Raw genomic sequence first — 24,617 nt, forward strand, 5'->3', positions numbered from 1 at the left:
GCATATCACCCAGAGTGTGGTTAAACCGTTCCGTTAGCCCGTTAGTCTGCGGGTGGTATGATGTCGTTTTCTGATGAATGACGTGGCATTCCGTAAGCAGAGCCTCGATGACCTCGGAGAGGAAAGCACGGCCTCTATCACTAAGAAGCTCTCGAGGTGCGCCACGTCGAAGGATAAAGCGAGGTAAAATGAAAGAGGCGACATCCTGAGCGGTAGTGCTCGGCAAAGCGGCTGTTTCGGCGTAGCGTGTTAAGGGGGTCGACCGCCATTATATTCCACCGATTGCCATCTGGTGTCAATGAAAGGGGGCCGTAGAGGTCAACGCCAACGCGATCAAATGGCTTGGCAGGGCACGGAAGTGGCTGAAATTCGCCAGTCACACGTAGCGGTGTCGATTTGCGTCGCTGGCAGTCAGGACAGCACTGCACGAATTTGCGTACAAAATTGTACATGCCGCACCAGTAATAGCGAAGGCGAAAGCGTTCATATGTTTTGAACACCCCGGCGTGGCCACATTGTGGATCGTCGTGAAGACAGGCGCATACATGCGATCGTAAATTGCGTGGAATGACCAGTAGCCACCGGCGGCCATCAGGAGCGTAGTTGCGTCGATGAAGAAGGTGATCGCGGATGGCAACATGGAAAGCTTGACGTCGGAGGGATCGAGATACCGGAAGTTTGGGCGTACCGGATAGATATTCGAGAAGAGATGCGATCCACGGGTCACGACGTTGTTCGGTGGCAATCGAGTCAAGATTTAGCGATGACAAGGTCTTGAGGCAAGTGTTTCCGCACGTCAGATCTGGTGGTAAAGGTGAGCAGGACAGGACATCAGCGTCAGAATGTTTGCGTCCGCAGTGGTATACGACGAGAATGTCGTACTTCTAGATGCGGAGTGCCAATCGCACAAGGCGGCCAGAAGGGTCTTTCAGCGTGGAGAGCCAGCAAAGCGCGTGGTGATCAGTTACTAGATCGAACGGGCGGCCGTATAAGTACGGCCGGAACTTTCCAAGTGCCTACCCCAGAGCCAAACACTCTTTTTCTGTCACGCTGTAATTAGTTTCGGCTTTCGTCAGAGTGCGCCTAGCGTAGGCTACAACGTAGTCTGAACAGTCGGGCTTTCGTTAAGCGAGGACAGCGCCTACGCCGACGCCACTGGCGTCAGTGTGCACTTTGGTGGGAGCCGTTGGGTCGAAGTGGCGAAGAATAGGTGAGCAGATGGCACAGAGTAGTGAAGGCAACGTCACATGCAGGAGACCAAGATGAGAGGTTCAGGTCCCCGCGAAGAAGCTGGGTTAATGGTGACATGATGGATGCAAAATCGCGAACAATGCGCTGAAAATATGAGCATAGGCACAAAAAACTGCGAAGTTCCATCATGGTCGTCGGCTTGGGAAATTCTGCGACTGCTCGAAGTTTTGCTGGGTCAGGTAAATCGCCGTGCTTGGACACAATGTGGCCTAAGATTAGGAGCTCGCGTGCAGTGAAACGGCCCTTTTTCAGGTTAAGCTGTAGGCCAGCGTTAATCAGACAAGGGCGAAGGAGGTGCGTAGGAAAGTCATGCGAGAAAACCACGACATCGTCGAGGTAGCAGAGGCACATATTCTACTTGAGGGCATGTAGCGTATTATCCATAAGTCGTTCAAACGTGGCAGGCGCGTTACAAAGCCCAAAGGGCATGACGTTAAACTCGTATAGTCCATCAGGTGTAATAAATGCAGTTTTTTTGACGATCGGCTTCATCCATTGGAACTTGCCAGTAGCCAGACCACAAATCTAGCGACGAGAAGAATTCCGCTCCGTGAAGGGGGTCAATGGCGTCATCAATGCGCGGCAAAGGATATACGTCCTTGTGGGTTATCTTATTCAAACGACGATAGTCCTCGCAAAATTGAATAGATTCGTCTTTCTTACGAACCAGGGCGGCCGGAGACGCCCAGGGACTGTGAGATGGTCAAATGACGTCTCTAGGAAGCATATCTTCGACTTGATCGTTGATGACGCGGCGCTCTTCAGTGGAGACACCGTATGGTTTTTGACGCAGTGGCTGGTGTAGGCCGGTGTCAACATGATGTTTGACTAGCGACGAGTGGCCTAGTTGAGGTTTCGACACATCTAAACAATTCCGGAACTCCTGCAGAAGATCAAGCAGGTGGGCATGTTTGGTGGGAGTGAGGGTGTCGGCGATGGTGCTGAAAAACGTATCCTTGGATGACTCTTCGAGTGCCGACAGTGCTTTTGGGTGGTCGCAGTAGTCATCCGGGACATCAACCAAAGACAAAGGGTCGAGATCCTGTACGCAGCCGAGACACTCTCCCGCAAGCAAAGTGACAGGTGTGGAAAGCTGATTGAGTATGAACACGTTGCTTCTCCGGCGGAAAGGTCAATCGTTGCGAAAGGCAGCGGCAGAGCTCGACGGCTCGTGAAGATATCGGAAGGCATAAAAAAGTCAGTGTAGGCACCTCCACCAAATGTGAAGAGGTTTATTATTCGTTAAAGACAGCGGCTAGACAGCGAGAAGAACCGTACAGAGATCGGCACAGCAACGAACCGAAACACGAGCCGAGAGAGCCGGGCGTTGGCGATGGTGCTCGCTGCAGGCACATCTTCTTTTTCACATATGGTTTTAGTTCACACAGCTAACTTCGATCAGATATCGTTTCACTATACATACGATCCCACCCCGTACCAGCATTTAATGTATGTTCATATTGAGGTACTCAACTTGATTCATTTTTGAAATTTAATATTTGCACCAACTTCTTAACGAAGAAAACTGCTTACGGCATCAGGGTCCCCTTAAAGGCGAGACACTACTGTCAAAGGCACACTCTTTTGACATTATACTATGCCTTTATCTTCAGTCATGTAAATTATTGTATAGCATCATGGGGCATCACATATCACTGTCATACAGCCCCTTTACAACACATCCAATATAAGGCTTTTTGCATTTTCACTTCGACTCCTTAAAATGCTCATGTTACCTCCATTTTCACCGAGTTAAATATGCTCACATTTCATAAGCTTATTTGCTAGAATCACGGCGTTGTCTTTACCGCTTGCTGAAGAATCAACAATTACTTTATGTGACTGGTCGAAACAGTCTTGCTAATCTAAACAATACTAGGTTTTTTCAAAAAATTACATTTTACTTCCAAAATCACGAAGTAACTACCGGAAAATAACTCTCGCTTTTGCAAGCGTCGAACTATAGAATGATCTACCAGTTCTGTTAACATCTTCACTATCACAGTCATCATACCAACGTTCAATAAAAACTTACTTGGTTTCTTCGTAAATAGTACAGATTTTTTATTCTCAGTCAACTTGAACTTTTTTATTTGTCTTTTCATTCATTCTTTGTAATCGCTATCCTTTCAGTGTGTTTTTGTCCTCGTTCGTGTTATGCAATAAAATTTTGTGCTGCCGCGTGTATCTTTACCATTTCAAGAACTATGCAAGTTTTGTATATATTTATGTTTTCTACCGTTGCATATTTAGGCTTATTCTGTAATTGATAACAAAAGGTCCCGCTATAGTTTTTAATTGTGGGACCTCTTTCTGTATACTTTCTTCTGTTTTGTAATACCTTGATAAAGAATAAGCTTGAACTTGCGTTGAGCGAACTTGAGTCGCAATGTTTGTAGCACATCACTCTCGAGGTTTCGCAGTGTTTTCCTAATTCCTACCCGTGTTTTAGACAAGGAGGCCTAGTATTCCGAGCTTAGAAACTTAAGGGATAGTGTAACAGCTTGACAGCACCGGAATTCTGCTTGGCTGAGAGTGTGTGTCATGTTTATTTATAAGACCGCATTGGACGAGCAGCTCAAATTTATGCGAAGAGCGTGCGAGTCCCCTTATATGGACTTGTACTGATACTTTTGTCTGAAGAGTTTATTCTATTTGCGCGTCACTTCTCTTGTGAGCCCGGAAAATTATGTCGTCTGCACAAATGCTGTGCTAGAGATCGGGTACTCGATTTCACCTTGATGGCAAGCCTGTCATGTTAATGTTAAACAGAAATGGTACCGATCCTTGACGTGACTGCCAATGCATATTTCGTGAGACTTCAGCCCTCCCAGATGCAGGTTAGTGGCCCTGCTGCTGAGGAACGGTTTTACGCAACTATATATGTCTTCACTCCCACCACAAATAGTCGCAGAGCCTGGAGTACAGCGGCCTTCGTAAGTTCTCAAATACTTTGGATAGGTCTAAACCCAGTCTACCTCGTGCTGAGCATCACGTCTTGGGTGGATTAGCTTAGGCAGCAATACTATGAAAGTGGAAGGTGGTAAGTTGTTGTTCTCAATAAAATTAATAAACCTATTTAGTGTAATGCGCTGCATGTTATTTTCAAAAATAGCTGAAGCTAACAAAATCGGATCTGATTAAGCGTAATAACGTGAGCTCCTGCAAAAGCAGAAAAATAGCAGCTTTCAAAACTCGCGAGAACGGTTTACGACAGTGCTATCATTTCTCAGCATTGCTGGATGAAAAGTACGTCCCTGTTCAGAGCTTTTATGAAGGAAAAATACTGCTTATAAAATAACTACTTGCTTTTGAAATTGAGTGCTGCAGCCACAATCACTACAACAGGTGAGATTTACGTCGCACCGTAAAATACTGGGTGGAGCAAAACTAGTTGTCATTCCTTAAACCTACAATGCATTTTAAGGCATCTTAAGGGCTCATTTTCTTGGAACTACTTTATATAAAGAAGTGGAATTTGTTCCTTTTTTATTATTCTTGAAATAATACTGGAATCACAATTGTATTGTAGGTACTGACAAATCTGTAGCTTCTTTAAAGCAGTCAGGTAGTTTTCGTCAATATTTCTTCAATAAAATTGCAAAGTGAAAAGTATTCCGCATACGCACACAATTATAGCTCAGTAGCATTGTACTGATGTTTTGATTGTTGGGGTTGAAATTCAGCCTTCTGCTTTTTCAAGTTGTTTTGGTAATGTGACAAATGAAGCAAAAAGTCGGATTTGAGATATGGTGAGTTAGAGAGTAAGAACAAGTTTATTTCTGGTTTCGCTAAAACTGACATCCAAACTTAAAAGTAAATTATTCAACTGAATAAAAAAAAACGCAAAATGTTTCCCAACTGACGATGCTGATCAGCCATATACGGGCGTGTTTATTGTTTGTACTAAAAACTTAGATCTCTCATCAAAAGCGAAATATGACTGTCGGCATCTCGCTTCGCCGGGAACAGGTGATGCAAAAATTATTACGAGATGACGTCACCTTATGAAAAAAAAATTCAATACATGCCACAAAATTGGTGGTGTTATAATGAAGTCACAGTGTCATCACGTGACGTAACTTACATCATGCGATATAACGGCTCATTTTTCGCTATCAGGAAGTTAATGTTTTTTCTCGGCAGTTTATTCCAGCAGTAACTGTTTTTATTTTTTTTTCTAGCACGAGATTGCCCTTGTGTCATTTATTTGCATGTGAAAACCCGCCCCCTCCATAAGAAATAACCTCATTTGGTGGCTATCGCCAGTGTCACCTCGATATATTCGTTCAGTCACTAATTTTTAACGCAGTAATTTTCAACACATGCTAATGATCACGATAGGCGCAATCGAGTAGCTGTGTCATTGCAGGTAACTGTTCGCTGCGGAAAGCAGTTTCTGTAGTTCTTTCATGCAGTTCCCGACGTGCGATTTGATGGAGTCTTGGCAGAATATTCAGCATATTCAGGAGAATCCTATTTTTATGCAATGCACAGTTAGCCGCAAAAATAACATGTTTATCATGCAGAAAGAATAGTCAAAAACGTAAAGCGTTCGGGGATACTTTCGTACGCGCAATAAGGAATGCACCGAAACTCGCAAATAACATGCTCTTTGAGAAAATTAAGTTCTTTCAGCTGATGTAGTGCAACGACTGCTTCTTACAAAAGCTATCGCGTTTACCTTGGATATCGCGAAAAATCACAGCTGTTTGTATTCTGGCTGTAACAGTTTAGGCGCGACCACACGGCATAGCACCAGAAAACGATGCAGAAAACAAAGAGCGCCCTATGTTCGCTACCCGGGCTACCGGGCTATGCGCAGCCCCAGCAAAAAAATGGCACGACCGAAAAAGAAAAATATCAGCATAGCGCATGAGTCGCGCGTCTCCACGGCCAAGCGCGAAGAAGACCAATCATCGTGCAGAAACAGCAGCGGAGAACGAGAGAAACTCGCGAGGGCCAAGGAGGGAGAGAGAAGGTCGCGCGCGTGGTGGCGATCACAGTGGATGGCGGTACTTTCCCAAGATCAAGGATCTTTAACGTAAACAGGCCCTTTCACCCTCCGCTTGCGTCCGGCGGGTGTCCTGGCACGGGCGGTGCGGCTGTGCCGTGCTTTTTCGCCCTCCGCTTGCGTTCTGCAGGTGTCCTGGCACGTGTGTTGCTGTGGTGCGGCGCTGTTTCACCCTGCACTTGCATGCAGAAGTTGTCCTGGCAGGTACGGTGCGTGCGGCTCAGCGGCGCTCTTTCACCCTCCGCTTCCGTGCGGTAGATGTCCCGGCAGGTGCGATGCAGCTGTGCGGTGCTCTTTCGCCCTCCGCTTTCGTGCGACAGGTGTCCCGGCTGGTGCAGAGTGGCTGTGCGACACCCTTTTGCTCTTTGCTTGCGTGCGGCAAATATCCCAGAACGTGCGGTGCGGCTCTGCCGTGCTCTTTCGTCCTCCGCTTGCGTGCAGCAGGTGTCTTGGTATGTACGGCGAGGCTGTGCGGCGCTCTTTTGCCCTCTGCCTGCGTGCGGGAGATAGATGTCCCGGCACGGTGGTGGGGCTAAGCGGTGCTCTTTCACCCCCTGCTTGCGTGTGGCAGGTGTCCCGGCACTGCGGTGCGGGTAAGTGGGGCCTTTTCGCCCTTGGCTTGCGTGTGGCAGGTGTCCCGGCAAGTACATTGCGGCTGTGCTGCGCTCTTTCACTCTACGCTTGCATGCGACTGGTGTGCCGGCACATGTGCTGCGGCTGAGTGGATAGCGCGTGTACAGGCTCTCTGGTGGTGTGCCGTTGCTGTAGTTACGCCCGATGGATACTAGCGGCATAGAGCTATGTTTACGCGAATAATACAGACTGATTTCGGAGCAACCGTCTATATAAGGACATAATTCTAGTAGGTGCGTTGCTTTGAAAGTAACCGTGCTTGTATTCAGCCAAACAATCTTAAAATGCTGCTATTTTGTTAAATTCGATGCTCCTACTTACAATTGTTTAAAGTCTTAGAAAAGCGCGTATATGAAAACATGCTCTATTTTCGGAAAAACAGGTAATTCCATCCGCACTCCATTCTATGCAAAAATCTCTGAATTATATTCCAATTCCATTCCCCCAACCACTGTCCGAACTCTATTCTTATTCCATTCGGAGGTCGCAAAAAGTGGAATAATTCCGTAGTCATTTCCATTCCGGAGTGGTAAGTCCACAACACTGGTAATAAGTTAGGTGTACGAGGCGCTTGATGGCTCTACCCACAACTGGCGTGCTGAGACCAAAATGATGTTTTAGGTGGGAGTAGTTCAGTTTGACCACTACTGTTGCCTGCTCCGACATCTTAAAATTGGAAGGGCAATATCGATGAGGACAAGAAGGAATGCAGAAAGATTGGGCAGGGAACTAAGCTATATTCACAGATCTCGGAACTAAGCTATATTCACAAGTGTCACTAAATATATGCACAGTCGAGTGGCGCATGCCGGTGCTATGCACATCATATACAACACTGATCAGGAGTGGCAGAGCAACATATCTGCATCGCCTTGACGCGGTGGTCTAGTGGCTAAGGTACTCGGCTGCTGACCCGCAGGTCGCGGGTTCGAATCCCGGCTGCGGCGGCTGCATTTCCGATGGAGGCGGAAATGTTGTAGGCCCGTGTGCTCAGATTTGGTTGCACGTTAAAGAACCCCCAGGTGGCCGAAATTTCCGGAGCCCTCCACTACGGCGTCTCTCATAATCATATGGAGGTTTTGGGACGTTAAACCCCACATATCAATCAACATATCTGCATATCAGAGCCAAGTTCCTAACAACAGTTTTTTCTGACTGCGCAAAACAACAGAAGTGTCACTAATTCATTCTTCATTCTTTTTATGTGATAGGACTCAATTAATTCTCTCACCGCCGCACTTCTTCTTTTGCCCCGAATTTGAATGCTAGACAACACTGGTTCACATGCGCAGGTCCGGCAATGCATAGGCAGATAAAATGTCAAATTGTTCTTGACAGATGGCTCGCGTTTCCGTGCCTGATCGTTGGCAAAATGACCGGTCGGTCTGTCTGATATACACCATTTTGCAATTAAGCGGGATTTCGTACACAATGTCCACGGTGCATGTGAGGTATAGTGTCGCACGTGCTTTTTCCGCCCGGGAATTCTTTTAGGTGGTCCCGAAATGCGAGGGCATAGCCCATCCAGTTTATGTGGCCCTGAAAAGACTACATATACTTAGTACCTATTATCCACATTTTTAAAATTGCGTGCCACTTTGTGCACATACGGCACCACTTCCAGCCTTTTTTCTGCCCGACAGGCCTCTTCGCCCTTCAATTTTTCAATGACACGACATTCGAGATCAAGCAGGAGAATCCAGTAGCCTGTAAGCTTCCAATCTGGCTAATAAGACCATCCTCAGCCAAGTGAACGAAAGACTCTGTCAGCACCGATTCAAAGCATTGTGAGGCAATAGCTCAACCAACAAGCTTACTGTGAGCGGAATAAAAGGTCTTCTTGCGCTTGAGGAGAACACCTCCAGCAAATATGCTGCCCCCTGAATAGCATATTATATGTAAAAACTTCAAGGTGTGTTCCTTCCTGTCTTCGCCGATTTCGCAATTCTTAGTTAAGGTTAAGAACCAACTAGCCCAACAACGCATTCTTTTATGCTCCATTATGTTGAGGGCCTTGCGGATAAGTCCCAGCGCACCATGATAGGAGATTGAGACCAATCCATGAGCAAATGATGATTTTGAAGTCTTAGTCTGACAAACACGCAAAAAACGTATGGGAAGGTGGGGAGGAGCGTCCCAAAAGTGCTGAACTTTTGGTGAGGTGCCTGGTACGTCGTGGTCAGCTTCCGCTGGTACGGTGGTGCAGGTTTGAATTTTGACGCGATAGCGTGAGAGAGCTCGTGTCGCAGAAATTCTGCCGTCGGCGTTGCCACCATTGGTTGTGAGCGAAAAATTGAGAAAGAATCAAATGAAAAAAAGACGAAAATTTCCGGTCCCATTGAGGATCGAACCCGGACCGTTCACATGGCAAGCACGTGTCCTACCCCAGAGACACGATGTTACTTGAAGCTGCTTCGGAAAAAAAATCACTACATAAATGCCATGTAGTAGTGGAAGGAGTCTCCTCAACGCATTTTGTCCGACAGGTGTCACAACGAGAACGAGCCCTTTCGGCGATATGTCGGCGCATTTGGGACGCCATCAAACAACATCAAAAAAGGCCGGGGTTTCGCAGCCATCTCCGCTAAAAACTCACAGGAACTTTCAAACAGCTCTAAAAATTAACAACTACGTTCATCTAGCGGAAAACATATCATGCCTCTCCAGAGGCACTGATCAAGCAAACACCAAACGCTAGATAGTGTGCTGTCATCTGTGAGGCATTGTGAGACCCCTTATGGCGTCCGAGATAACAAGCGCGTGGCTTATACCTTGGAGGCCATGATACTCTTGCTTTAGGTCAAAACCATTCGCGCGCGTACCTGTGTTTGTATGTCTGTGTGCCATCTGTGAGACAATGGGAAAAACGTGTCTCAACTACAGGAGAGCGCCAATTTAGCAGATGAAAGTGGCCACACTGCACAGTCACTGCATCGCTATAGATACATCGCGCTTGTGCGTGTACGCGCGTTTGTGTGTGTGTGTGTGTGTGTGTGTGTGTGTGTGAGTAACAAAATATATTAATAAGTATGCACTTTGCGGTTGAAGGGTGCACTAAAGGCCGTATTTCGCTATCGCGTGCAACTCTTAAAGGCGAAGTGGAAGGGTCGCCCAATTTTGTTTTAGTTTTATTCAGGGATTTGTGGGCCTAGGTACAATCCGGCTTGAGCGAGTATTTTGGGGCAACGTCTTCTCCCTTCAGGGTTACCTTTATTGCACTTGCGTAGATAGTCCACACTCTAAGGCAAAGTTACCCGAAAAAGGAGTAAGGAAGCCCAATAGGCGCACGTGATGATCGGATAGACCATTGAGGAGCAACCACAGAGGGAAGCGTGCGGTGCGAACCATTTAGTTTCCACTGGGATGAACTACCCGGGCATTGCAGGCAGCGCGAAAAGCGTTGCCAAGGTGACCAACCCTCCTTCTGCACAAAACACATGTCCTTCTCCTCTTCTGCTGGCTCCATCTTTCCCCGTATTTTGCCGGCGGCGGTTGCGTAGCGTCCCGCTCGAAGTGCTCGACCACGGCCGCCTGGATTCGACGATGTAAGAATCACGACGTGGTGCTTGTGTGTACGCCTGGATGAGCGTGGGCTGCTGCTTTAGCGTTTCGCTGCACTCATGAAGTCTGGATCAAGCCTCGACAGGTCACCACGCCGCGCTGTATATCTGTGGCTTGAAGATAGTCAGAACCAACACACGACAGCAACAGTGGAGAAGACCAATATTACGGCCGAGAAGAACAGGCCAATCGGATATATACTTCAGTCCGACTCGGGGCAGAAAACAGCGCTGGATTCTAAGGTAAGTAGGTTATCATTCTATATTCTACTCTACTTGTCGCGTGTGCGATATGGATCGCGCTTGCCGGCAACGGGCTTGGTCGTGTTGTATGTATATCGCACGCACGAAATGCATCGCGAATGTCAGCTTCAGCGTCTTCAGTTCGCCTGTGCTTTGCAACCGCTTGGAAACTGGCCGCCATTGCCGTCGGCCTCCCGTACGCTCGCTCATCGAGTGCTCGCCTGTCTTCGCCGCCGCGATGAGCTCCGTGCGGACGATAATGGGCTGAGACCTCGTTGCAGTGTTGGGAGTCATTGCAAACACGTTGCGGGTTCTCGTAAAGAGCTTAGTTGTAGTATGTCGCGCGCTGAAAGTGCCCCAGCACGGGCTGGCGGGGCATTCGCTAGCGTCGGAACTCACTGAAAATAGGTCGCCATTACAGCTGGCTTTCCCGCCAGTCGGTTGCAAGCAGCTCGGAGCCGTCCGCTGGCCGCGGCGGCGGTCTCGCGTTTGCCCGCTGCACTCGCTCGAGTTTGTGGAAAAGGGCCGCATTACCGTCGATTTCTTCGGTGCTAGCTCCAAACCAGCTCGGCACTGTTCGTGGCGGTGGCCAAGCGTACGCTCGCTCTCCTGTTCGAAGTTCGCTGGCGGCAGACACTCCGCGTGCAGCGCCGTGCTTGGTCTCGCGATCGCTTGCTCGAGCTGAGCGACGTCGCTCGCTTAGGACTCGCCGACTTGTTAACGGCACGGTGCTTCGCGGAGTTGTGGCCGCGGCCGCCGCTCCTAAGCTGTTGCGCTACGGGCATCGAAATGAGTCTTTGGCGGTGTGTGACCTCTTGGTGAAATTATTAGCATGTCATATCTCACGTATGTTTTCATTTCACCTTGCACGTATTTCTCACATGCATTTGTATTCATCCTCTGTCATGTGTGACTCACTATTTTACATACCTATTGTGCAGCCGTGGGCACACACCGTGTTGAAGACTGTGTGCGTTGGCGTCTGCGACGCCTGTCATCCATCTCTTTCGTCAAAGCAGCTTCAGAAGGACTGTGCGAGATGTGAAGGTAAAGTTACTTGTGTGTCATATTTTAACGATTGTTTTTATATTAACGTGCACGTACTTCTCATATGCGTGCATCTTCATCTTCTGTGACGTGTGCCCAACTATTTTTACTATGTTATTGTACATGCAGCAGTGGGAACACAACAGGCAGGAGGCTGCGTGCGCTGGCGTCCGCAATGCCTGTCATCTATCGCTTCCGTCGAAGGAGCTCCCCAAGGAGTGAACAAGATTTGACAACGAGACTGGACTTGTACACTTCACCATGAATTCACTTAAAAGAATGGGGAAACTTCATGTGTATGTAGAAAAATAAAAGATTTTGATGTCTCACTTTTGTATTTCGTTGTTGCCGTGACTGTGAAAGCAGTTACACATTGGTGGCTAACTACTTTTTCGCGTGTTCTTTTCTGCGGAATTCGTTGCTCACTGCGCAGAAAAACAGTCGAAAAAGTATTAGGCCTGCCGGAAAATAAAAAATAAATGCTTGAACTGGGGACAAAAAGTTCATCTGATTGGAGTATTTGAGTGGATCAACCGTTTTTCTGGCAAGGTGCAACTGTGAGGACTAAAGGTTGCCCGGTAAAGTGTAAATGTGGAGATTAACAGTTGCTCTGTAAGGTGCAAATGTGAGGAGGAGGAGGAGGTGGAAGGGAAGAAATAAAAGGCAGGGAGGTCAATCAGACGCACGTCCTGTTTGTTACCCTGCACTGGGGGAAAGGGTGAGGGGATTAAAGGAAAAGAGAGAGAGAGAAGTGAAGGGCAACGTCTGTGTAGATGTGACTTTGTCCATTGCACGCTTATAAGTGGTCGCGTAGTCCGGTCGTCTTTAGAAAACTTAGCAATGCCCGCGTCGCTTTGCTGGCCTGCGATGCGTACAGCCATGAACCAAGGATATTCTCTTCGGAGAAAGGTCTACTGCCTAGTGTCTCTAACGTTTCGCGTAACAAGTTGCGTTCGCTCGCAAAACGTTCACATGAACACAGTAGATGTTCTATTGTTCCGTCAGTGTCGCACGATTAACATCGGGAGCTATCCGCCATTCCTATGCGAAAGGAGTACGCCTTCGTAAAAGCTACTCCTAACCACAGGCGGCACAGTAAAGTTGCATCCTGGCGGAAGTGGTCTGATGGAACTTGAAGTTTTCTCGATGGGTCCAATTTGTGTAGGCGGTGGTTCCCGACACTGGGGTCACTCAGCCAAGTTTCCGACATGGTGTTAGCGAACGAGTGAAGGCCCCTTGCAGCGTCGGTTCTCGACAATGGAATTGGGGTTGTCTGGGCGTCCGCGTGGGCGGATCGCGCAGAATTGTCAGCAAGGTCATTACCGACAATACCACAATGTCCCGGTAACCACTGAAACACCACGTCATGTCCTTTTGATAAAACTTCGTGAAGTACTTCTCTTATTTTCATTCATTAGTTGTTGATGCACTCTTTGTCGTAAAGCCGATTGCGAGCTCTGAAGGGATGCCTCGGAGTCACAGAACACAGCCTACTTTTGAGGCCTGCGGCGGCTGCATTTCCGATGGAGGCGGAAATGTTGTAGGCCCGTGTACTCAGATTAAGGTCTTAAGATATCTTCAGCGGTCTTAAGATATCTAATCACCGGTCTTAAGATATCTTCAGCGCCAGGTCCTGACCAAATAACCCCCAAACTTTTAGTTAACACCGTCACAGTGGTTAGTCAGATTCTTTGCCTCATCTTCATGCAGTCCCTTGAAACAAGCGAAATTCCAGACGATTGGAAGATAGGCAGAATAGTAGCCGTCTTCAAAACAGGAGAGCGAACGAATCCAGCAAACTACCGCCCTATTTCCCTGACAAGCATTCCCTCTAAATTACTAGAACACATTATATCTTCTCACATCATGACTCACCTTGAATCAATAAATTTCTTCTATAATCACCAGCACGGTTTCCGAAAGCACTTCTCATGTGAGACCCAATTAGCCGAGTTTACCCACGACCTACTAAAAAGCATGGATGATAACCTGCAGATTGATGCCATATTCCTAGACTTTTCCAAAGCTTTTGATCGCGTACCACACAACTTATTACTTAGCAAAATTAATTCCCTTGGCATTGCACAGAATATTGTCTCCTGGGTTAAACACTTCCTCTCCAACCGTAAACAATTCACCTCTGCTAATAATCATAACTCCTCTAAAACTCACGTATCATCAGGCGTCCCTCAGGGTGCGGGCTTATCACCTCTTCTATTTTTAATATTCATAAACGACCTGCCAACAAACATTCAAACAAAACTTCGACTATTTGCGGATGACTGTGTCATATACTCCCCCATTCACAACTTTGAAAACAGTACTAAACTACAGCAAGACCTCGACACAGTTGCGCTATGGTGCCAAGACTCATCAATGCCGTTAAATCTAACCAAATGCAAATCGATGTCATTTTCCCGTAAACGCACCACTGTGCATCATACATACTTTATCAATTCGCTTCCTCTCGATTCGGCTTCGTCATACAAGTATCTCGGAGTGCACATGTACCCATCTCTTTCATTTGCACCGCACGTACAGTCCATCTGCTCAGACGCTCTGCGTACGCTTGGTTTTCTGCGCCGTAACCTCAAATCAGCATCTCCTGACGTTAAAAAACTAGCATACTTAACATACGTACGGCCAAAGCTCGAATACGCATCGTCCATTTGGAATCCATCCCAGGCATACCTCGTTAGCGAACTAGAAGCAGTTCAAAACCGCGCTGCCCGCTTTATAACCTTACAGTACTCCAGAGAAATCAGCGTCACCGCCCTAAAACAATCAATTGAACTGCCATCACTCGCGTCGCGCCGCCTCATCTCGCGCCTGTGCCTCCTCCACAGTTTCTTTTTCCGACCCCAATCAAGACACGAACTTTTACAGCCCCCAAACAGAACTTCTTCCCGCATTAATCATTCAAACCCCATTGCACGAATCAACGGCCGTACATCCGCAATGAACGACTCCTTTTTCCCCCAAGCAATAACACTTTGGAATCACCTTCCCGATACCATTGTTGCCACACCTGACCGCACATCATTCCGCGCAAAATTAGAATCCCACTTTGATTCCACCCATTAACCCGTGGCTGTAAATATATTCTACCAATGTACTGTATGTATAATTTGCTTGTGCCTAGTTATTTGTTCTCTAATTCCCAGCCAAAGCGTTTCTTTTGTGTGTTATTTGATTCTTTTTTGTTGTCATTTTTGACCAAACTACCATATTAGAACTGTACTGTTTATAATAATTTGTTCAACTTGAATTATACACATTCACAGCGTATTTTTTGCCCCCCCTTATGTAATGCCCTCGGGCCTTTAAGGATGCAATAAATGAAATGAAATGAAATGAAAAGGGTGTTAAAAGGGTGTGTGGTTCATCCTTTTGGGGACTAATGGGGCTGCCACAGCCATTAATCCCTTTAAGGACAAACGGCACCGGGTCTAACAGTTAGTCCCTTCAAGGGACTAACGGTTAGCCTACACATTTGCACCTTAGTGAGTAACCGTTAGTCCCACATTTCACCCCAAAAGACTAACATTTAGTCCTCACATTTGACAGGGACCTTTTATGGAGTGCCCACTGCAATTACCTGAAGAGAAGGCTAACTTCCATCGTCCATATAATGCGGTTCCTCTACGGAAAATCTTGGGGCACATCGATAAGGTCAATGATGCACAGGGCACTGTTTCTGGGATTTTCGCGCTACAGCTTGCCGCTACTGGCAAGTACGTGCAAGACGAACATCCGCACCCTCGAAAGTCTGCAAGGACAAGCACTACGCGTGTGCTTAAGATTGCCGCGAAGCACCTGAACCTAGGGGACAATTATTTGTTCGTAACCTTCTCTAACTGGGTTCATACTGATTCGGATGACGTGGGCGAACATCTGCGTGTGGTGTTACGCGTTTTCGACGACTGTGTAACGTTGCCGCCTCGTAGCAGCGTCTTCATCTTTGTTTAGGCCCGCAGGAACAAGCGGGCACAGGCATCGCCGAAAGTAACGTCGCCTTGCTATAGTTCGAGAGGCCGCCATAGCTCGTGGTATCGTAAAGCTCCGTAATGGGCGGACTGCGGTCTTAGTGACCAACTTCAATGGTGAATACAAGCATTAGGCAAGGCGCAAAACCATAGCTCTCTGAGAAACCCTCGACGATTTGAGCACCTGTGCTTCGATTAGGACACAATTTACAGATCTAAGCTGTAATGTAGCCTTTAAAAACCACGACAACGTTATTTAACAGTTCAAGCAACACAAGCGGCAAAGACTACTCAGCTTGCTGTCCTCTTTTAGCCACTACATGTTTCGCCACTACATTGAATGTCCGGCAGACTCCGCTAATGAAACACATAATTATCACTGAGCCAACCGTCTAACCGGTGCGTCAACACGCTTATACCACGTATCATAAAAAGAACAGGATGCTATTCGTCATCGAGTCAAACAAATGCTCGATAACCACGTAATTCAACCTTCAACCAGTCCGTGGTCGTCACCTGTTGTACTAGTAAAGTAGGAAGATGGTACGCTCTGATTCTGTGTGGATTACCGTAAATTGAACTCTATTACGAAGAAAGACGTTTATCCCCTTCCCCAAATCGATGACTCTTTAAAACGCCTGCGACATGCCCACTACTTTTCATCGATGAATCTTCGTGGCGGGTACTGGTAAATTGAAGTTGACGAACGAGACCGGGAAAACACGGCATTTATAACCCCTGACGGCCTTTACAAATTTAAGGTTCTCTCTTTTGGGTCATGTTCCGCTCCAGCTACGTTCCAACGAATTATGGACACAGCGTTAGTTGACCTGAAGTGGCATTCGTTTTTAGTATACTTAGACGACGTAGTTGTTTTTTCCACGACGTTTGAAGAGCACACCAAGCAGCTTCCGGGTGTACTTCAGGTCATCCGTGCTGCCATTCTATCCCTGAAGCCGGAAAAGTGTCACTTTGTGTACGAGGAGCTAAAATTCTTGGGTCATATTGTGAGCCGTAGACGTGTGCGTCCTGACCCCGAAAAAGCCACGGCAGTTGCTTTGTTCCCGATGCCGAAGACTAAGCAAGATGTGCGCCGATTCCTAAGAATTTGTGCGTATTACCGCCGTTTTGTGCCAAATTTTTCTAAAATCGCGAAAGCTTTGCAACAACTGATCGAGGACGATGTTGCTTTTACCCAGGGCTCCGCACATTCTGAAGCTTTCCGTGAGCATCAGCAACTTCTTCAGAACCCACCGATCCTTGGTCACCTTGACACAGAAGCAGATACAGAAGTGTACACTGATGCTAGCAACCTTGGTCTCGGAGCCATTCTCGTGCAATTTCAAGATGACGTCGAACGCGTTATCGCCTATGCTAGCCTTGCATTGTCTTCTGCCGAGAACTATTCAACAATTGAAAAGGAATGCCTGGCCGTAATATTAGCTATTACAAAGTTTTGGCCATATTTGTATGGACGACCCTTCGGAATCGTCAGTGATCATCACTCTCTCGTCTGGTTGGCGAATTGAAAGGATCCTTCGGGTCGTCTTGCGAAATGAAGCCTTCGGTTGCAGGAATTTGACTGGACAATCATGTACCGGTCTGGCCAGAAACACGCCGACACCGACTGCCTTTCCCGTGCCCCCGTCGAGGCCACTCGAAAAGATTCTGACAAAGACTGCGGTTTTATTTCAACTCTAGCATCTTTCAATGAGGCCCAACACTAACGCCGAAACCCAGAACTGCAACCACTAATCGAATACCTCGAAAGACGTCGCCCACAACCTTCCCGTCATTTTTCTCGTGACTTGTCATCTTTCTGTCTACGTGACGACGTCCTCTACAAGCGCAAATTTCATCCCACGCAAACCGTTTACCTGCTAGTAGTTCCTGCTCCTCTCCGCGACGACGTTTTACGTGCGTGCCACGGCGAGCCATCGTCCGGGCATCTTGGCTTCACACGCACCTTGGCGAGGATTAAACATAACTACTATTGGCGGAAACTCGCAAAAACCGTGAAGCAGTACGTCAAAACTTGTACTGCTTGCTAACGCCACAAAGTTCCCCCTAAAAAACCAGCCGGTCTCCTCCAGCCTGTCAAACCTCCGCACGCTCCTTTTTAACAGGTCGGCATAGATTTACTCGGGCCATTTCTTAAGTCTATAGCTAACAACCGCTGAATTGTCGCTGCAGACTATTGGACTATATTCTGCAAAACCCAAGCCGTTCCGCGAGCTACTGCTTTTGATATGGCCAACATCTTCGTCAAAAACATCGCTCTCCACCATGTGCCCCAGCAGTTGTCATCACAGATCACGGTACAGCCTTCACGGCGCAGTTGCTCCGTGATATCTTGCAGCAAAGTCGTACCACACACTGACAGCAACAGCATACCACCCGCAGATCAGTGGGTTAACCGAGCGCCTCAACAAAAAGTTCGCAAACATGGTTTCGATGTATGTAGCCTCGGATCACCAGAATTTGGACGCAGTCCTCACATTCGTAACATTTGCCTACAACACAGCTCTACAGGAAACCACCAGATTTGCACCTTTCAGACTCGTTTACGGCCGCGATGTCACCACGATGCTTGACGTATTGCTCCTGCCGACTCCGTCTGCCACCACCTCCCCGGATACAAACGCCTTCGTTCAGTGCGCTGATGCAGCACGAAATCTTCCGCGGCAATGCATTTTGTCTCGTCAAGACCGAAATGCACGCCAATACAACATCCATCCCAGAGCAGTGGCCTACAAGACGGGTTACTTAGTCTCAATTTGGATGTCTTTACGACGATGCGGCCGCTCATAAAAATTGTGCTGGTATTTTGCACCCTACCGCGTTCTGCATTGCATTGGCGAAGAGAACTATGAAGTTTTGCCAGCGGAGACATCTCTGCATTCCTGTCCACCACGTCCTTCTGATGTAGTTCACGTCACCAGAATGAAAACCTGCTATTCGCGCTGACTATGAGCTACAAACTTTGTGGCACCGCGCTTGCAGTCAAGCCCATTGTGTCTCCTTTTGTTTTCTTTTTATTTTGTCCTTTACTAATCAAGTGGTCACTAACTTTCTCGGCTCAGCTTTCATTTTTGTTCCATAGTATGGTATGGAGCTGAAGCACATCTTTTTCGTGGGGAGAGGGTAATGTCACGCGCTAGTGGCAGTCGAGACTGAGGGGGCAGAAGTGGTGGGCTGCTGAGATTGAAAGTAAACAACCGTTCGCTACGGCTCGACCGCTTTTGTCGTTTCCTCTCGCGACAATATGTATATATATATATATATATATATATATATATATATATATATATATATATATATATATATATATATATATATATATATATATATATATATATATATATATATATATATATATATATATATATATATATATATATATATGTCGCAATGGTGTACTTGACCTTTGCTGCACAGAAAGAGAATACAAATTAATTTATATCACTCCTTTGCAACCGCCTATGCCATTTTTTTTCAATGTCTTCGCAAGTTTCAATTGCTTTCCTTTTACAATGGATAAAACGAGGTCTATTGTTTTAGAGATTTATAAAAATGGTAATGTGTATTTATGGTGACCGCCTTTCAATAAGCAATACGGCTTCATGTGGTCAACTACGTGTACTTATTATACCAACAAGGTAGGGCCGTCTTTGTATTTTTTTTATAGTTGATGGTGAAAATATCCCGATTTTGTGACGTTCTTATTATACTTCCAAAGTTTAGTGCAGCAATCTCTGCTGCCAGCTCACACTGTCCAGAGCCACACCTCTTACTGTTGTTCACCTTTTGTTAAAGAACACATTTATGCACACTATATTCTGGTGTTTCACTTTCAAAAACTATAAGAAATCATGCGCCATAGTGGATGGCTTTATAATTATTTTTACCCCCTGCGGTGCTATGATAAGGTTTACAACGAAAGCACGTGGGCTTAATGTCACTATGCCTATTCGCTGCGATAGAGTAGCGGTTACAGCACTTGACTGCTTACCTGAAGGTCGTGGGTGCGATCCTAGAAGTGGCAGTTTCATTCCGACGAAGGTAAAGTGCTAAAGGCCCCTGTGCTATTTCTGTGCACTACCAAATGGTAAAAATTAGCAGAGCCCTCCCCTAAGGCATTGGTCATAATAATATCGTGGCTTATGATTAATATTATTGTAGTTGTTTTTGTTATACGTCCATTGAAATGTAGCTCCATTACCTCTTACTTGTTCCCGCCATCTCATGTTCAGTTCCAGAACACGTTAACTGTCTGAGCCAGTGCACCAGGTGGGAATGCATTGTTGTGCACGGAACTTCGCTTTCTGAATATGTAAGAGTGACAGCAAGCTTGCACTTTGTTTTCCTCTGTTACTGTCAATATTTTTTGCTTTCTCTGACAGTTTTCCTGTAAATGGCATGCCTGAACCTGAAAAACAGCATTTTATAGAAGTGTTTGCTTTCTTTGCATTTGCCTAATTTAACAGGTCACCTTCAAAGCAACGGCGCCAGGGCATCAGTTGAAGACATGGATGGGCATGATACTACTGAATATGACACTCCCTAGCAGCGTGTCATGTACTGTTTTGTTATATAACATCTTCTTGTTCTCTCCTTTGTAGTATCTGTCGTACTTGTCGATACATATTTTTTATATGTAAACTGAAACATGCCTATGTATATGTGCAACGTATAGTCACCGTGCACAATGTGTGTGTTTTGTGCTTTGTTCTAAAATAAGAAGGTGTGTATGCAATACACTTGGCTCAGTAATTCACTAGCACAAGCAGACGTTTAGCATTATATGTTGCCATCTCTCAAATTTCATTTCATAAAAGTTCTGTGATTTCACAAGTTGAAATCACGCATAAATTTTTTATGCTTTCAGGTGCTAATTCATTAGTTCTTTTTAAATTGCACAGTGGTAAAAAATTGTGTGTGCTTTTGTATAATTTCAGTAAGTTCACTGCATGTCCAGAATAACTAATTAAATTAGCATCTGAAAGCACATGAATACTTATTCATGACTTGAACCTCTGAAATTGAAACTTGAGCGAGGAAAAAAAAGTCTATAGAAGACTGCTTTAGAAAACACCTTGAATAAAAGACACCCCTTAATCTAACCTGTCATGTACACAGTGTGTCCTTGGGCACGTGTTTGGAACTTGCAAAGAATAACCCTCGGTTCAGGAAAGTATGGCAAAATCGACCTGCAAGAGATGCCCGCCGGTGTTGTTTCTGAAACGCAGCGGATATCCGATATCCAGTCAGTAATGTCCTGTGGACGTCCCTAAGATATAATTGTTATCACTGGGAAACTCCTTCGCTCGCCGAAACAAGTGCCGAAGTGGTTAGTCCTGGCAGTTGCCGGCGTTGTGAGGGTTAGCAGAGCCGATCACGTTCGCGAATAGTGACGTCGCGCCTGCTACAACGACGAGGCGCGAGCCAGGGGTGCCGAACGCAAGCGTCAACAGTGGAAGACCAACGACACCGACGAGGTGCGAGTCAAGCACGCCGATCACGTTCGAGAATGGAGACGGTGCGTGGGTAACACCGACGAGACGCGAGCCAAGAAAGTCGAGCGGAACCGCTGACAGAGGAAAGCCAACACCAGCGAATCCTCGACGTCGTCGTCATCGGCAACGTAGTCGGCAACGTCTCCAAAACGCCGAGCACTCTTCACCGAATCACTCACCAAATCCCGGTGAGTGATTGCCTTAGAGTGCAGCGTGCAGGCAGCTAAGACCCCGAGACAGTGTTGCGACTGCTGTAGATTTATCAATTGAGTGATGTCTGTGCAACCGCTTGTGGCTGTAGACAATTTGTTTAACTACAAAGAGCATGAACAAGTTAACAGGCGTATCTCAGGTGTTGGAGTCACTACAAGCCTGCGTTTGACGCAAGGCTCGTGCTCGTGCTACAGCACCAGTAGAGTTGCGCGACCACTTGGTTGTTGTCCTCTTTTAAGGCGACATGTGAACTCTTCCTCCCATAGATAAAGTCTCCTTAGCGGTGTGGAGGTCACCTAAGTTCTGGCGGTCGCAGTTGCCAGGTCATCGATGATTGTGAGGGGTAATTGTCCTGCATATTGGGCGTGTCAGGCCGTTGAGCAGTGGAGCTTCTCTTCTGGCGTTGCGTCCAAGAGATCGTCTGCTATTGTCCGGTATAGTTCGCTTTCCTCGTGTGGTTTAGGCGACGCCGAAACTTTCCTTGGTCACTTTTTACAAGCCAAGAGCATGTTCAGATGCAGTGCAGTATGTCTCCTTCAATTCAATCTGTCTTTTTTAAGAAGTGCCGAGTAAGCACTCTCTCTCCCACTGCGAAGTTGAAGGATATTTTGAATGTCTCTGGTTCTCAGGAATTGGTTTACCTGCCTTCCGGTTGAGAAGATTGAGAGGGCCGACCAGTTCTCGTCGAAACATCGCTCTTGCAGGGGCCATTCCTGTGGCCATGTGTATCGTTGTGTGTTGCCGATACAGATATCTTGCAGTTTGGCACTGTATGAACCCGCAACACTATCTGGCCTCAATAGGTTCGATGTGAGAATGATTCGTTACAGATAACTATGCGAATTTCATAACAACTGAACCTTCTACTTGACAGCATCTTGAGCTCAGCGTCCATGGCTCTGTGCGCACGTGCTCTGTCGATAGGACAGGGTGCAACAATGACCGCATGATGACTCGCTGTAAGTTGGGAAATACTGTAGGCTGTTTTGCAGCTACTATAAAGATATTCAAGTCTTTAAAGTGAGAAAAGCCGTGGGTGAACAGCCTGAATTACTAGAGACACCAAGAACTTTACGCAGTTGGTACCGCGTCATGTCGTTGTACATGTCACTGCGAGATTCTGGCAGACGTTGCTACGGTATGTCCTCACCGCCAATAGGTAGATAGCAAAATATGCACTCTCGCGAAGGATTGCGGGTGCCCGTATGCGTAGATAGTACGCACCCTGAACTTGTTCTCTGTGTCGTAGCTTTCTCCGCGTTTCACCAAGCGGTCACCGTAATATTGTGCTTGCCTATTACCACATAACATCTTACAACCCACGCAGCTCATTTGAACAAAAAAGGCCATTACTACTGGATAGCTAAAAACGATGGGAATGACTATTGCTTTATTCAAATGGTATGGAATGGAAGTCGTGCCGGATCGCAGAGTATTTTAGAGCATGTTTCCAGCTACATAAATAGTCGTTGCACTTGTGTTGGTGCGATTTGGGTGTTTATATAAAACAATAGCATAAAAAAGGGTTGCGACCGCCATAGAGCTGATTGAGGCGTTTTACATTAGAAGTGGGAAAAAATGCGTAAACGCACCTTCCATCACGTTAAAAAAAAACGAATTTTCATACCTCTTGTGATCTGAAGCACCTGTTTTATAGCTCCCTTTTGTGCTTTTTGATGTTTTTACCTGCGAGATCAAGTGAAAAAAGTGATACATATGTATCTACCTTTCTTTCAAAGAAACTTTAGTTCTTATGCTGTGTGCATTTTCTCGTTCGAGTGTGCGTGTCTGTGTGCGCGTCCTTATTCAGTTTATTCATGAACCAATAGCAACTAGCCCATTTATCTAGGCTACTTCCGGATGAACGCTGCTAGTTGCCCTTCCTTTCCCGCGGCCAGAGATGAGGGCATGACATAGACATGAGAATTACCCTACGTAGCCGGCAGTGCTTTGACGTCGGTTCTCTACGTATACGACTGTTATCTTACGTCGCCAGCAGTGACACGGATGAAGTATTTTTCACGGCATGTGTAGTTTATGTAATTTGTTCCTTGAAAAATGAATGAACCTTGAGATAAACAGCGATACACAAAAAGTGAATTTTCGCGTGTTTTCTCATGTTTTCTTTTCGTGAATGGTGACTAAATACGGGGCTAATGTACCACCGTTCCGCATGCATTCGTGTATCTGTGGTTAACGAATCAAGCAGACGCCAGCCCTGAAACAAAGTTAATGGCCTTGAGCGTTCGAGCGCACAATATGCCCATGTATTATACTACGTCTAAGCCAGCGTTTCCAAACGAGCACGCACCAAGACATCCATCCAGCAGAAACAGGCAGTAGGCCATTAAACAATGCCGCTAACGTCCTCGGTGGTTGGGCTTGTTCGGGGACGCCATGCACACGTGGCCGTTTGCTCAGATTCTGGTGAATATAGGGAAGAGGTTTGTCTTGCGAAGGCTATGCAGGGTGAGTGGCAAGAATTTCCATGCAGCTCACCTCTTCGCTTCGCTCCACTTTAAGATACTCCGTTTCGCAGCTTGTGAGGAACCAATTACAAAATTCTGGTGGCGTAATGCTCATCTCCGAACACACAACAACTGCTAGCGTCTAACTAGATTTTGTTATGGGGCCTGGTGAGTGGACCTTTAACCGACTTGTGAATGTATATTGCCATTAAGGACATAATTGTGTGATTATGAGGTCGTTTGTGCTCATATATACCATAGGATTATTCGTAAGTGAAATATTTCTCTTGTTCGAATACATAGCCGTTCATGTACAAAAATTAGCATCTTCCCAAAGGGAAGCCTGATGGCACGCGAAGTAGCAGCGTTGCACTCGGGATTTGGTGAGTGATTCGGTGAAGAGTGCTCGGCGTTTTGGAGACGTTGCCGACTACGTTGCCGATGACGACGACGTCGAGGATTCGCTGGTGTTGGCTTTCCTCTGTCAGCGGTTCCGCTCGACTTTCTTGGCTCGCGTCTCGTCGGTGTTACCCACGCACCGTCTCCATTCTCGAACGTGATCGGCGTGCTTGACTCGCACCTCGTCGGTGTCGTTGGTCTTCCACTGTTGACGCTTGCGTTCGGCACCCCTGGCTCGCGCCTCGTCGTTGTAGCAGGCGCGACGTCACTATTCGCGAACGTGATCG

At 46.7% G+C, this 24,617-nt stretch overlaps 2 protein-coding genes across 3 annotated transcripts in view; both read left to right on the forward strand.

The window, feature by feature from the left end:
• LOC119175625 (solute carrier family 15 member 1) overlaps positions 1-24,617 on the forward strand; it is a 441,245-nt gene that overhangs the window by 80,239 nt on the left and 336,389 nt on the right. The gene's annotated exons all lie outside the window — the stretch shown is intronic.
• Positions 6,085-12,077, forward strand: LOC142777365 (uncharacterized). Its single transcript, XM_075881698.1, has 3 exons — positions 6,085-10,701; positions 11,643-11,748; positions 11,878-12,077. The coding sequence occupies exons 1-3, from the start codon at positions 10,519-10,521 to the stop codon at positions 11,979-11,981; spliced, it is 393 nt and encodes a 130-aa protein (XP_075737813.1). The 5' UTR covers positions 6,085-10,518; the 3' UTR covers positions 11,982-12,077.

The sequence above is a fragment of the Rhipicephalus microplus genome, chromosome X (assembly GCF_043290135.1).
Source record: "Rhipicephalus microplus isolate Deutch F79 chromosome X, USDA_Rmic, whole genome shotgun sequence".
In the NCBI taxonomy this organism is placed as follows: Eukaryota; Metazoa; Arthropoda; class Arachnida; order Ixodida; family Ixodidae; genus Rhipicephalus; species Rhipicephalus microplus.

Bases quoted from the DNA above. Each gene is read 5' to 3' on its own strand.
- LOC142777365 (XM_075881698.1), top strand. From the start codon at position 10,519: ATGAAGTCTGGATCAAGCCTCGACAGGTCACCACGCCGCGCTGTATAT. The intron at 10,702-11,642 runs GTAAGTAGGTTA...CCTATTGTGCAG, and splicing joins AAACAGCGCTGGATTCTAAG to CCGTGGGCACACACCGTGTT. The intron at 11,749-11,877 runs GTAAAGTTACTT...TTGTACATGCAG, and splicing joins GGACTGTGCGAGATGTGAAG to CAGTGGGAACACAACAGGCA.